Raw genomic sequence first — 13,687 nt, 5'->3', positions numbered from 1 at the left:
GTAGACCAGATTCAGAAACCTGTAAACAAGTCAGGCCCAGGCCCACTAAGGGTCATTTTCAAGTCAATGACGCCGTTCTTGACCTTGCTTCATTTGACTACTGACTGACTTGCTTCGTCTCCAATTTTTTTCCGTAGAGAAAGCGAAGATCATTGTCGCTGAAGAAGAAGATGGAGTCATCTATGTCTCAGAAGTTCACTCTTGTTTATGCTTCTTTTCTCGGAGGTATCAATCTGATCGCTGCCTTCAAATTATCTCCTTGACTTGATCTACTTAATTATTTTTCCGAATCCAGCAGTACAAAATTAGGTTTTGAGTTACGAAAAATGAAAAATTAGGTTTTGAGTTTTGGTTACACTTGCTTCTTGGTGCTATTACTTCTCGGAACTGTTTTTGTTAAATTCTCCACTGACTAGGTCCATCAACTTCAACTTATACAAATCTAGTTTTGATCCTTAGTTTGTTGGATTGCTAAATATTTGTTTGTCTTTGCCATGATATCGATCCGTTTCTTGTTTTGGTTTATCTATACTGTGAATTGTTTGTTGCAAATAGGATAGCGAGACAAGGTTTTGCAGTCAGGTCCCTCAGTGCGTCAGGCCCGCCCTGTCTCAAGATCAGCTCCTCTGTGATCTGCTCTAGAGTCTTTTTTTCACAGCCACTAGTATCTTCTACATGTGATCCCCAACTTTAGCATCTATGAGATTGGAAAACAATGTATAGGAACTAGAGCTCGCTTTAGTAACAAAGTAGAAACTACAGTAGGAACAATGATCAGGGAGATCAATAGATATATCCAATAATGACCCTAGACTTTTTTTGTTCAGCAGTGATACCATCAAAATAAATTCAGATTCTGAAATGCCCATCTTGTTAACTAATTTAAGGGCAACTACAAAAATTAAAAATATACTTACTTCCCCATTACTTCAGATAACAGAAGGTTAGATAGTGTACGAAAGGAACCATTAGATAATTTTGTTCCCATGACTTCATGTTCACGAGATATTCACGTCTCTATCGTTGTCAGTTGTCACTGTCATCGAAACTATTTATCCTGGCTTTTGTAATGCGTGGTTACCAGTCTGATTGTAGTTTAGCATGTCTTGTGGTGTGACTGGATAAGTGTGTTAGCTGTTAACTTCATGATAGAAACTGGTTATATTGTCTTGTTCTAATCTGAAATACGAGTGTTAGATCTGGAGTGTGGTAAATAGTGCTATTATTTGGGTGTAGTGAGGTTTGCCACATCATTGGAGTTTATGCTGTGACTGCTAGGTCACAATGTTTGTATAATGTTGTGTATCTATACGATTCTTCCATCCTTCAATGAGTGTGGTAGATCTTTCCTCAATGCAATTTGTCTTCCAGTCTGTCATCTTCATCTAACGTATAATGCTTTTGACTCATGGCAATTTTTGTGGTTCAGCTGGTGGGTTGGTGGGTTACCTGAAAGGCAGAAGCAAAATATCACTAGTCGCAGGAGGAGGATCAGCTGCATTGTTCTATTATGTATCTGCGGAGCTCCCACGAAATCCTGTCTTAGCATCCTCCATTGGCATTGGTAAGAGACTCTTACTAATTTCTGTTCATTCTTGACAAATCTTAAAGCAGCTTATGATGAATCCAAAGTTCAAGTATGTTGCAGTAACTTGGTTCTCCTGTCTGGTCTATCTAACTCTTTGGATGTTAATTATGCAGTGGGGTCGGTGGCACTGACAGGGATGATGGGATCACGTTACTTAAGGACGAGGAAAGTGGTCCCGGCTGGAGTTGTGTCGTTGGTGTCACTCGTCATGACTGGAGCTTACTTGCACGGCCTCATTCGCTCAAGTTGAAAGCCTCTCTGCCTTCTTCCTTGGGGACCTATTTCCCAATGTTGTTAAAAGTTTTAAGTGGGCATTTCAAAGTTTCTGAGTATTGTATTGTTGTACTAATGATTTGTGCCTTTGTGGGTGGTGTTGTTTCTTTTATCAAAAGTTTTTTTTGTCCCGTGTAGTTTTAAGAAAATATGCTGCTGAGTAAATGAAACAATGATATTGAAGAGTAAGAATTTCACTAAAGTGAGAACTTAAACATCTTCTTATTCTGTAACACGACGAAGACTTTTAAAGCTCAGATAAAGAGAGCCACAGAATCCGAGACTTGAAAGTAAACGTGATGCGATGGAATAGAAGATAAGGTCAACAACGACTCAAAAGTTTATAGGATAATCTTCACTTTTATTAGCAAATTTCGACTTACAAATGCATTTTTATTTTACATTTTCACATTAAGAAAAGTTTTTACACACTGAAACATTAGATATTTTTATCTATTTTAGTTGGAAAACATCAAGAGATTTTGTCTTCTCTAATCATAAAACCTATGCGTTTACGTTTTGTGATTTTTGGCTAATAGCTATTTTATGTACCACTATGGTTACTCCTACAACAACTTTTACTGCACAAATACACATTATTAAAAGAGAGTCACATATAAAGTTAAAAATCAAAGTTTAACCGGAGGTGGAATTGTCAACCTTTTTAGTGGTGAAATGAAAAAGAACATTTAAATGCATTTGTATTTTACATTATCCATTTTCACATAATTAAAAAAAAAAAAAAAAAAAAAAAACAAGAATCCAACTTCTCAAGGCTTTTAAAACAATTGCTCTCATTAATTAATACTTACTCTCACAACAACTCTAACTGCACAAATAACAGTGTTAAAAGTCATATAACGTGTGAAATCAAAAGTACTTACAGTTTCATCCCTAAACCATCCATTTAGTTTCTCTGGCTAAGATATTTAATAGCAATGCAATCATCATTAACTACTAACAACAGTAGTATAATCAAATAAACAAGGAAGAAATTCAAAGAGTTCTTCTTGAATTGGATAAAACTGACATCATCACACTGAGATTCGATTTTATTCTTTACAGATCAAAATATGCATCAACTTGCTCACGCACCTTCTCGAGAAGCGTAGCTTTTTCAGATCCATGATTTCTTAAGATAAACTAGTTACGCTTCTTCGAGCTGGTGCTTGAACGAGTTGATGGAATCAGTGAATTATGCCAAAAAGTAACTAAAGAAAGAACAAGCAGAGAAACAAACATGGTTAGAGAACAAAACTTATAGTCTTGAACATAGCTTAGAAGTTAGAACTACAAGTGTACAAGCAAATGAAAAGTTGAATATTTTCTATGGGTGAGGATGCTAATACACTAGCCAATAAGGAATGGATTTTATAGAAGGGAAGCTAGAAAATAAGAGTAGGAGATAGGGTTTGACACTGATTTTCTCTAGTCTACACCATTCACGTGTCACATGTCCCTAGACATGGGCTTTCAGAGGATTTCGAGGCCCAGTTGAGCCACCGACACATATCTTCCTTTCTCATCAACTCGTTCAAGCACCAGCTCGAAGAAGCGTAACTAGTTTATCTTAAGAAATCATGGATCTGAAAAAGCTACGCTTCTCGAGAAGGTGTGTAAACATATAACGAAGACTGTTTCATTACATGTCTTGTCTACGGACTATAGTAGACCATCTTGAAGACAAAGTTTGTTTTATTGTTCAGAGTTCAGACACTGAGTCAAGGATTGTTGCCGAGTATCATGATTTTAACAATGGTGCTATTAGTTTCTGCATTTGGGACATTACATGCTGTTTATATGACCAAAACAATATATTAGTTCAGACGCTGCATTTGGATGCAAAAGCAAGTGGATATATTTAGCTGCAATAAAAGGTGAGTTTGTATGTCATAGTGGAAGAAGAAGATGGTTCAAAGATCACATAACATGAAAAAAATGCACACAGAATGCAACTAAAGTTACAAGTGAGCCCCTGATTTTTCCATTACAAATCTTCCCCTCATAGGTTAAAAGCTTTGAGGAATGATATATGTACCTCTGCATGAGGCATGCTGTTAAGTGGACTTCATCTTTTCCCGCATCTTGTATTGCAGCGTTGCGGGAGCACAATCTAGCGGTGTTTCTCCTGATGGACGCATAACAATATTTATACTTTAGGCGAAACCAGAGAAATCCCCACGATAAATAAAGAAATCACAAGCAGCACAAAACAAATGAATCACTAGTCAAACTTGTTCTCTCTAAAATGATTGGACACATTATCAAGGCAAGATTTGCGTATCATGAGAATTACCTTGTGCATTTTTGTACTCGAGGCTTGCTCCATGATCCATCAGAAGCAACGCAATATTAGTTTGGTTGAATAGGACAGCCTGTGGAACCAAAAGATGATCTAATTAGTATATATGGACTTACCGAACCAAACCAATCACACATATGGCAGAGATAGAGAAGATTACCAGATGAAGCACTGACATTCCCTGCTTGTCACGGTAATTTGCATCTACGCCCTGCAACTCTTACAGATTTAGCATTTCTGAACACTAAATTAAGCCCAGCTTCTTAAATGGAGATTAAGTATACCTCTTTTAGAATCTTTTTCACACCTGCAGTGTCACCATTCTTAATTGCTTCCCTTAATCCCTTTTTACAGACAAACACATTCCATAAAATCTATGAATAAGCTACGGTCTATCCATGTAATGAAATGTCAAAGAGTTAACTACCTCCCCACTGGCTTCATAGTCTCTTTGGGGGATGTCTTGTCCAGGATTCAGAGCTGACCTGAGATTTTTCCATAGCTAAGTTACATATCAAGATACACCAGAAAGACATAGAAACTTCACTCAGACAGCAAGTTCCACAAAGGTTTTCTACAGAGATGAACAAAAAAGCAGATGAACCAATTACACATGAAACTAGATTTGATCTGTATAGTTGAAGGTAAATAATCAAGTAGACAGACAAGTTTCTCTCATGTCTAAATCTCATGGGAGTAAACTCTAGACGCAAGCTTTTGACTTGATACTAGGACTAAATTACTAACATATACCTAGAATTGCTGCTGGAAGTGGAACCTTTACTTTTTGCTGAAGGCTCTGACTTTGACTGAGGAAGAAGAGCCACAGGAGCAATGGTAGCCTGTTCCAAAAGCATTGTCAGAAGATATCAACATAATATGTAGGATAAGGAACACAAAGACATAAAAAGAAAAAGAGATATATACCGGTGGGTTTGGTTGAATGGTTGGTTTGGAAGGAGCAACACAGATGCAAAGAGGCATACCACAGTTGCATTCCATGGTTTCACTGCCTCCTCCAAGGCCCATATCTTCGTCAATATCAAATCTCGAAACTTGTTCTGTTAGAGAATTAAGTTTATTGGAAAACAACAGCATATACGAGTTTTGACTTATTTTCCTGTAATGATTGTTTGCTGCCACAAATAGAAATAAGAAGAACATTGACAGGATAATTTCCATCAAATATGTTCCTCCAAGTAACCCTAACTAACCAATGATTTGTTCTTCTTCTTATAGCATATATATATTTTTCTCATAGTCTTTTTATATCAGCATAGGTTCTTACCAAAATTGTGTGAAATAGTAATAATCATTAATTTCCCAAATTGGATTCCAAGTAAATCAGTCTGATTTCAGATTCCAAAATTGGATTTTTTTTTTCTTTCTCGGAAACTAAACAAAACCCAAATCAATCTAAGCATTTCCTTAGAAAAGAGTAAAAACCAAAACCAAGATCTAAACACACATGACACAACCAAAACTAATGTATGTGGAAGAGCTATAATAAATCAAAAGAAGAAGAAGAAGAAGAAGAAGAAGAAGCAAGTCACCTGTCAAAGATGCCGTCGAAACAAAATCGCCCGAAAGCTTTTGAAGGAAGGAGAAGAAAACAGATATATCCTTCTTTTGTTGGAGTTTTTAGGAATAATAATAAAAAGAAAGATGATCCAAGTAATTTGATTGAACCCTTCATTACTTGATCGTTTTATTATTTTTGTTTTTTAATAATAGAGAATTTTGGCAAAACGAACCTAAAAAAAATTCTTTAATTGAGTTCATTAACCATACTAACCATATTTTCTGTATTTAATCCTAAAAATAACCCTCATTCATATCAAACCAAGGTTAATTTTATTCATGTTTTAAATTTATAATTGTGTTATTTATATTACTCATTTACGTTTCCTTAAGGTATCCTTAAAAATCAACTTTCACAGTAATTTTTTTTTTTTAATTTTGAATTGTGATTTTGGTTGTTAGAATGATGAATGTGATTTTTTTTTAAAACTTAGAAACTTGTAAAATGTGATTGGAAACAATAGGCTTTACAAAAAGCCCCCTCATCCCTTATTAATGCACTTTTCTTTTTTGTTTTTGTAATCGTTTTATACCCAAACAAAAATTCACTGCTAATATCGGTCAGATTCTTACAGGATACTCAAGAACAAGATCACACCCAAACGCAGTCCACTGATTAAGAGTACATACATGTATAACATTCATTGATTGAGAAAAGAAAAATCCATGTAATCAACATATGCTTCTCCACCCATAGCCTACTCCATTTGAAAGTAGAGAATATGCAACGCAGAAGTCGGGATTTCCTCGACCAAATCCTTTTCGGAAAACCAACTCTCAATGAAGTTGCCAATACGAGGAGATTCCTTTGAATTTGCAGCAGCCCATCTGTCTGCAAGCTTAAACCCAAACTTGGATGCTGCTGACAGGAGAGAAGGTTCATCAACCCTTCTGAAAACATGGCATAGAATCAATCCTGGCTTTTCTTTCCCCTCCGTTTCCCGTAACATCAGTTCTTTTGCGGTTTCAAACAAAGGAATAATGGCTTCAGCTACATAGGTAACATCTGTCCCGATTATAACTTCAAAGCCTCCACCACAAGCCAAACCCTTGATGCCTTGTATATGCTCTTTGTTTCCCCATTCAAGTAGACCTGTTTTCAGTTTCCCAAGTAAACAAGACTGGAGGTTCATTGTGATGTTCTCCGTCAATAGCGTAAGTGCCTTTGTATCTGCATCGGTAGCTACCACAAGGCTAGCTGATCTGGCGGCTACCATCGAGCATATTCCTGTGCAGCCACAACCCAATTCCAACACCCGTTTTCCAGAAACAATGTTTTGGTTCCTGTCAAGAACAGAAGCCATAAGCCGAGCTGACTCCCACAGCATCAACCCCGTAGATTTGCATGTATGTTGATATTCTTTGGACAAATGTTTGATTTTAAATGCAGAATCCCGAAGCTTAAATACGCTCATCTATGAAAACAAACCGGAGATGAATTTATAAGCATAAAAGAAAGAATTAAAGAAAAGCAGTGAGATTGAGTACTCAAGTCTCTTTACCTCATGACTTGATGGAGAGGCTCCAAACATTTCCATAGCCAGACCATCGGATATGTCAATGTCGGTATTATCAACTGTCTCTTTTCTTTCCTGCTCCTCAGATTTAAGCTGATTGTTGTTGCTTTGTTGTTGTTCAGACTGGTCTAATTTGGTAGGGTTTTTCTTGTCGTTTGATAGACGAAATGTAGCTTGGACCCAGCGCCGATTCATGACCAGTTCACGTGAACGATTCTCGACTTGTTTGCAGCAAACATCAAGCTCCTCAACTTCAAATCCTTGTTCGGAAAACAAACTTTCTAGAAACTCATTAGAAAAGTAGAATGCACGCTGCATAAATAATGTAAAATCATCACACTACTGCCAACATGTGTACTGCAAAGAGATAGCCTTGAAAAATCGGAGGAAAGAAAGAACTTACAGTGCCATCACCTCTGACATAAAAGTTCTCGCTGATCTTCTGATCCTTCCCAGAAAACCTCTCCTGTTGATCAAATACTGAACCACATAATGAGTAACAATGCCTTTTTATTCTGAAGCATGTAGATCAGACATAACTCATTTACAGCATACAAAAACATGAGCAAAAAGGCACTTGAAAATAATGTCTTTTGAACATGAAATTCTAGTAGAGGAGGTGTTTCCTTTTCAACAAAAAAAGTTCAAGTGTATCAACTTTTGATGTATTGATAGGTATTTTTAGTGAGATTTTAATTCTACTCACATGGTAAACAGAAAAGCGATAATAACTCAACTTTGGAAGTAATAAAAAGGTGGATCAAACCTGAGCAAGATCACCAACAGCATAGTCACGGAAGAGAATACACCCATTTGGCTGAAAACAGAAGAATAAGAAAGTAACTCAACATTAGAAATTTAGACTTGCAGAGGAAGATGGATGCCCAAAGAGTTCATTAGAAAAAATGTGGTTGATACCTTAAGTACTTTCCTAATATTCTGCAATACTAAGGGCATCTTCTCTGGTGATACAGCGGATAATACAAATATCTGTTCAACAAGTATTTGACATGAGAAATATTTTAGGATGATAAAAGGAAAAGGCTCAAACATATATATTGATCAACACAAAAAACCAGGGAGCAATTAGAGGAAAACGTTAATTTTTTGCTAAACTAACTAGGTCGAAGATAACACAATAATATACATTTGTTAGGAAAAATACCATGGTCACAATATCAACTGAAGATGGAGAAATATGATTGTCAAGACCATCCCCCGTCAAGTCACAAGCAAATGCACACACGCGCGTCACTGTGTATTCGTCATGAGCCTGAATGTCAAAACAAGTCAAATACACCCTGAACAAGTTCAACAGAAGCCAGTAACCTGAAAACTATGAAGCACATGACAATTCGTACACTATTCCATGTGGTGGACGCAACAAGTAACCATTCACAGGCATAAAATAAGGTAGATACACCTATTAAAATGTGCTAAGAGACACAAAGACAATTACTATAAATTTCCAGTTAATGAATTGACACTCCATCAACAGGTACTCATGCACAATGCAGTAATACGTTTATTAGTTATCCCCAAAAAAAAAAATTGCGTCATAGAGCTGAATAAATTGACCTCAGTAGCAAAGAAAAATCAACCAGAGAAAAGCAAACAATAGAGAAGAATAAGGAACTGACCTTGACCAACTCGACAGCTCGTGGTGAAAAATCACATGCATAGACGAAAATGTCTGGATATGTGGCAATTAAAGGAAATATGGTGTTTCCAGCTCCACAGCCAACCTGCAAATGAAGACCAATAGCTCAGCATACAAAAGCTACTCATCTAGCAAAGAACGAAATAGTTCGATTTAGATAAGTAACAGCTAGAGCATTTGTGATTACCTCAAGAATGACTCTTTTTCCACTGACCTGAAAAAAGAGAATAAGAGAAACTCAGGTTGAATATACAATAAGTAATGCAGCAGATACCATATGAATTAGTTTTATATAACTCACAGAAAAATAGCTGTTCCATTCCTTGTCCAGGTAGTGGCGGTCTTTGAAAAACTGATGAAGAACAAGTAAAATCAAATCATGTCATGTAAATTAAGTACAGTAATATCATTTGCACAAAGCACGAATGGCAACATTGTAATATGAATAGAGCTAAATTAGATCTGGTGAAAACTGAAATCAAGGGTTGAGGCAGTTGAAAACAGATCCCTTTACCATAAACTCTGTACACAAGATCCGCTCAAGGACTCAGACCATAACTCGTTTCCTACTAAAGAACCGCCATACAAACACACCTGAGTTACTAAAAGTCTAATGAAGATAGCTTAGTATGATATATTAGTATCACTAACTATCTTGAGTCCCCAAACCTACCAATCACCCTAAACAGTTGTGAGAGAGAGAGAGAAAAAGGGTTACTCTGTCTCCATGATGCTTGTAAAATATATCCCAATACTTTTTAGCATCCCTTTCATACTTCTCTGAGAGATATAAAACGGTACGATTAAAGGAGCAAGCTTGCAAAAAATAATAAGCTAAAGATGTGAACTTTGGACAAACCTCGCCAAAAAGGAGAAACACCAGAGTTAGCTGTCGGATAAATCTGCAGCTTCTCAATCGATTTCTGCTGCTGCTCTTCAATGCCAGAAGACATTATTACCAGAAGCCGTGTGTCTCTTCATAAGAAAAAAAAGAAAAAAAAAAAAATTCATGATAATGAGTAAATAAAAAGATACCCCAAGTAAACAAAACAAGCCGTGTCTCGATTTTGTATATCAAGAAACAAGAATACTAACCCGTGGTTCTCTGACGGCAAAACACTTGGGGTTCTTCTTTCTCTGAGAAATCTGAAGAAGAAGAAGAAGAAGAAGGAGAGAGGTTTTTTTTTTTTTTTTTCAAGTGGAGCGATTAGGAGGAAGAATGACCCAATCTGAGGCATTATTAAGCTGATTGGGTATTATTATTACTAGGCCCAATCGTGGTTTGGTCAATTCTAGTCTTTCTAGACATACATTTAAATAGTCTTTAGAGCGATTAAACTCTACTTTTCTAATCTTGGTAAGCTAAGCTCTTTTTTTTTATTCCCTTAGTAGAAGAAGAGTAAGGAAACTGAGGATGTCTTGCTAACTTTGATAATTTGATGGCTGTGACCAGACTTCACTGGAGAAAACACATTTAAAAAAAAAACAGATGGTTGCGAGGTTTTGATTGTAGACCGCTGAGGATAACCGGTTGACATGTAAAACCCTAATTTCTCATTCGAGTAGGATTTCGGTTAAGAACGAAAAAACCAGGTTAACCTTACTTCTTCTTTTTTTTCTAACCGGGTTAACCATTGGCCAAGATTCAAAATAATCTCTGAAATCTGTTAAAATATCGACTATATCTGTTAAAATATCGACTATGTTATGAAAGTTAAAAATAGGAGGAGCTCCCAAAATCACAAATAAAAAAGATGCATGCATGTGATAAATGCTATGTAACTTTTGTGGAACTCATCATCACTATAGAACCCATCATATAACTTATCTTTTTACCTCTATAAATAGAACGATGGACATCCTCTTATCAAGGTCTTTTGTTCTTAATAAAAAGACCTTAATTACCATTTCAACAAATGGACATCATCCTCTCTTGAAAGATGGGAACTAAACTTTTAAGAAGATTAAGATCAGAGGACTCTCCCTCCTGTGCTGGGTGGAAGAAAAGCAGCTGAAGCTTCTAGTGGCCGGAGAACGCCGACTGATAAGAAATTTGGTAGGAGTTATAAAAATTATTTTGTGATTCCGTTTATCTCTTTGTTTTTTCCTTTGTTCTTCCACTTTTGGAAATCTCGGCTGATTGAAAACGTTTTACACAATAAAATGTTGTTTTGAACACATACAAATATTCTCAACGTTTAATTCCAACGCGTATGTTTAAAGCAAAAGGGAATTAGTTTAAAAATTTTGTACTAATTATCTTGGTATTGTTTTTTTTTTTTCTTTTAACAACAATTAATATTCTTCTTCATCTTCACTAGCAATGCTGATTTTTTGTTTCTCATACTGTCATACACAACCTTAGATCATAGTAAGTAAACACATGAATAACCGGTTTCTTATATTAATACTCTCTTCTTAACGTTAAATTTTTGCTTTCTTTAGTGAACAATCTTTCGAATATTAAGATTAATGTTGAACATGTTCCTCTAGCTAAATTTAGATTTACTGAGTCACATTAATAACAAATATATATTATATATAAGTTCAATATAGAAATTAACGTATATATATATATTATATATAAGTTCAATATATATTATTATATATTACTATTTTTTCTTAATAGGAAAGTTCTATGATTTTGCGTATGTTTGTTATTTTTACCTTTTGTTCGTTTTTAGTATAATGATTTAGCTTGGATAATCGTTTTAAAAAATGGTAGATGAAAAATATAGAATAAGATGAGCACTGCACATATATAATAGTAGCAAGTAGTATTCGACACCAGTCGATACCCAAACCACATCAATTATACTGCCACACGTCTAATTAATGACAGAGATATCAGACCAAACTGTACTTAATTATATCCAAACTTTAATTAATATAAAATTATGCTTTTCAGCAAGAACCAGATCTGTACGGTTGAAGACACAGAAGAACAAACAAGAGGAACAAAAACTATTTCAAACATATCCCAGCTAATCTTCGTTTGCTCATATGCAATTATGCACGTGTCTACTACAACTATGAATAATTTGTTTATATATTTAATTTTTGTTATCTACTCCTAAGTCCTAACACATGTGATATTGCTCTCTTAAGGGGTGAATGAAATCGAAGAATGTGTTTCTACCAAAAAAAAGAAAGAAATCGAAGAATGTGTCTACATATAGCTTAAATATGAGTGCTCTACTAATGCTAACTACTTTCGTTTTTGAGATTTATTAATATTATTATTGTTACAACTGCAAACTAAACAACTGTCAATAAGTTATGTGTTTATTTGTGAGTATATTCCTGTAACAAATAGATAACACTTTTTTGTTGTCTTTTGAACTTTTTCTTAATATAATCCTACGAAGATACACTCTATTCATATCGTATATGAAAGTTCTCTGAATTTTCTCTTTAATGAAATAGACCGACCTTTTTCAGTTGAATTCTAAATCTATTTTTCTAAAGTGTTTTTTTCTACTATTTTAATTTATTTCCCATGCCAATTGTGCATCCAAAATCAAGTCGAATGCTTTCTTAATATTATAATATTTTTCAAAGTTATAATATAATAGTGCTTACGTTTTTTAGTTTTAATATTTCATAGATTTATATACGTATTTTTTAACAAAATAAAAACAAAAATTAAAAAACAAAAATTTTAAAAAACAAAGAAAAGGAGGAACAGAGCCATGGGTTTTTTCAAGGATTGAAGATGAAAGACGGGTTTGAAACCAATCACATTTCTTTATCTCTGTTTGGTTCTGGTTTTGAGCCTTTGGTAGGGCATCATTAAAGGGGAACAGTTTTAGGTGTTCTTAGAGTAAAAATATTATGAAAATAATATAAGATCATTAGTTTAGATCTTTTGTTAAGAAGTTAATTATTGGGAGAACATGTTTAAGATCATAAGATTTAATAATATAATATTCTTAAACATATTATAATTATAAAAACTTATAAATTAATATTTAAATTGCATATTTATATAAAAGCAATGTATACTTATAAATTAATATAATATTCTTAAACATATTACAATTATAAAAACTTATAAATTAATATTTAAATTGCATACTTATATAAAAGCAATTGTATACTTATAAATTAATATAATATTCTTAAACATATTACAATTATAAAAACTTATAAATTAACATTTAAACTGCATACTTATATAAAAGCAATTGTATACTTATAAATTAATATAATATTCTTAAACATATTACAATTATAAAAATTTATAATATAATATTCTTAAACACTCTTTTAATTTGTGAAAAATTGTTTGCAAAAAATTGTATCCATTCACAGCTTGCCACGTCAGCTTAGAACTGAGCCAAGATCAGTTCTACATCAAGAACTAAAAAAAATGTTCTAAGCCACTATTCATTATTTTTCTAATTTTTTGGGCGGAGAACACTATAATGATGGCCTTATGATTGTATTTCTTTAGTTCTGTTGGTTACTCGTACTCTATGTTTTAACATTTAAATTTATTTTAATGGAGAGAAAAAAAGGCCCAAGTAACAACTAACAAAGATGACTATTATGACAAAGAAGATTTTTTTGATATTTTAGATCATAAGTTATCATCTGGATGGAATGAAATAGCAGATATTAAGATAGTTGTTTCATTCATCTAGAAGACAAACACAATTAATTTAATTGACCTTTAAGAGAGTGTTCCCTGTGACTGTCTCCTATGCATTTAGAGCTCTATAATTTCATTTGGACAATGCAATGTCTTATTCCCACAACTAGAC

At 34.3% G+C, this 13,687-nt stretch overlaps 3 protein-coding genes across 7 annotated transcripts; 1 reads left to right on the top strand and 2 right to left on the bottom strand.

Annotated features, from left to right (window-relative positions):
* Window positions 1-70: 70 nt before the first annotated feature.
* Window positions 71-2,050, top strand: LOC104752255 (protein FATTY ACID EXPORT 7). The gene is made up of 3 exons (XM_010474350.3): window positions 71-225; window positions 1,430-1,564; window positions 1,702-2,050. The coding sequence occupies exons 1-3, from the start codon at window positions 171-173 to the stop codon at window positions 1,836-1,838; spliced, it is 327 nt and encodes a 108-aa protein (XP_010472652.1). The 5' UTR covers window positions 71-170; the 3' UTR covers window positions 1,839-2,050.
* A 1,645-nt stretch (window positions 2,051-3,695) lies between these two features.
* LOC104752254 (uncharacterized) lies at window positions 3,696-5,862 on the bottom strand. Of its 3 annotated transcripts, none has more exons than XM_010474349.3 (8): window positions 5,717-5,862; window positions 5,091-5,194; window positions 4,917-5,005; window positions 4,591-4,648; window positions 4,448-4,507; window positions 4,324-4,374; window positions 4,158-4,236; window positions 3,696-3,989 (listed from the first exon to the last, which is right to left on the bottom strand). In XM_010474349.3, exons 2-8 carry the CDS (start codon window positions 5,190-5,192, stop codon window positions 3,919-3,921), a joined length of 510 nt encoding a protein of 169 aa, XP_010472651.1. In that variant the 5' UTR covers window positions 5,193-5,194; window positions 5,717-5,862; the 3' UTR covers window positions 3,696-3,918. The 3 variants fall into 3 exon arrangements, with proteins under 3 accessions (XP_010472651.1, XP_010472649.1, XP_010472650.1); XM_010474347.3 differs by having other exon boundaries at window positions 5,091-5,299; window positions 5,717-5,860; XM_010474348.3 differs by having other exon boundaries at window positions 5,091-5,224; window positions 5,717-5,860.
* Window positions 5,863-6,245: 383 nt separating this feature from the next.
* Window positions 6,246-10,416, bottom strand: LOC104752253 (tRNA N(3)-methylcytidine methyltransferase trm141). Of its 3 annotated transcripts, none has more exons than XR_015584300.1 (12): window positions 10,017-10,368; window positions 9,781-9,896; window positions 9,640-9,701; window positions 9,223-9,273; window positions 9,109-9,135; window positions 8,902-9,006; window positions 8,427-8,534; window positions 8,180-8,251; window positions 8,028-8,078; window positions 7,665-7,741; window positions 7,247-7,573; window positions 6,246-7,159 (listed from the first exon to the last, which is right to left on the bottom strand). XR_015584300.1 is itself a non-coding variant. In XM_010474345.3 (12 exons), the coding sequence occupies exons 1-12, from the start codon at window positions 10,157-10,159 to the stop codon at window positions 6,443-6,445; spliced, it is 1,842 nt and encodes a 613-aa protein (XP_010472647.2). In that variant the 5' UTR covers window positions 10,160-10,416; the 3' UTR covers window positions 6,246-6,442. The 3 variants fall into 3 exon arrangements, 2 of the variants coding, with proteins under 2 accessions (XP_010472647.2, XP_010472648.2); XM_010474345.3 differs by having other exon boundaries at window positions 7,665-7,727; window positions 10,017-10,416; XM_010474346.3 differs by having other exon boundaries at window positions 6,246-7,028; window positions 7,665-7,727.
* Between the last annotated feature and the right edge of the window lie 3,271 nt (window positions 10,417-13,687).

Source organism: Camelina sativa, chromosome 16, assembly GCF_030686135.1.
Source record: "Camelina sativa cultivar CO46 ecotype springtype chromosome 16, ASM3068613v1".
Taxonomy (NCBI): Eukaryota; Viridiplantae; Streptophyta; class Magnoliopsida; order Brassicales; family Brassicaceae; genus Camelina; species Camelina sativa.
This window is presented reverse-complemented; position numbering and strand designations above follow the sequence as displayed.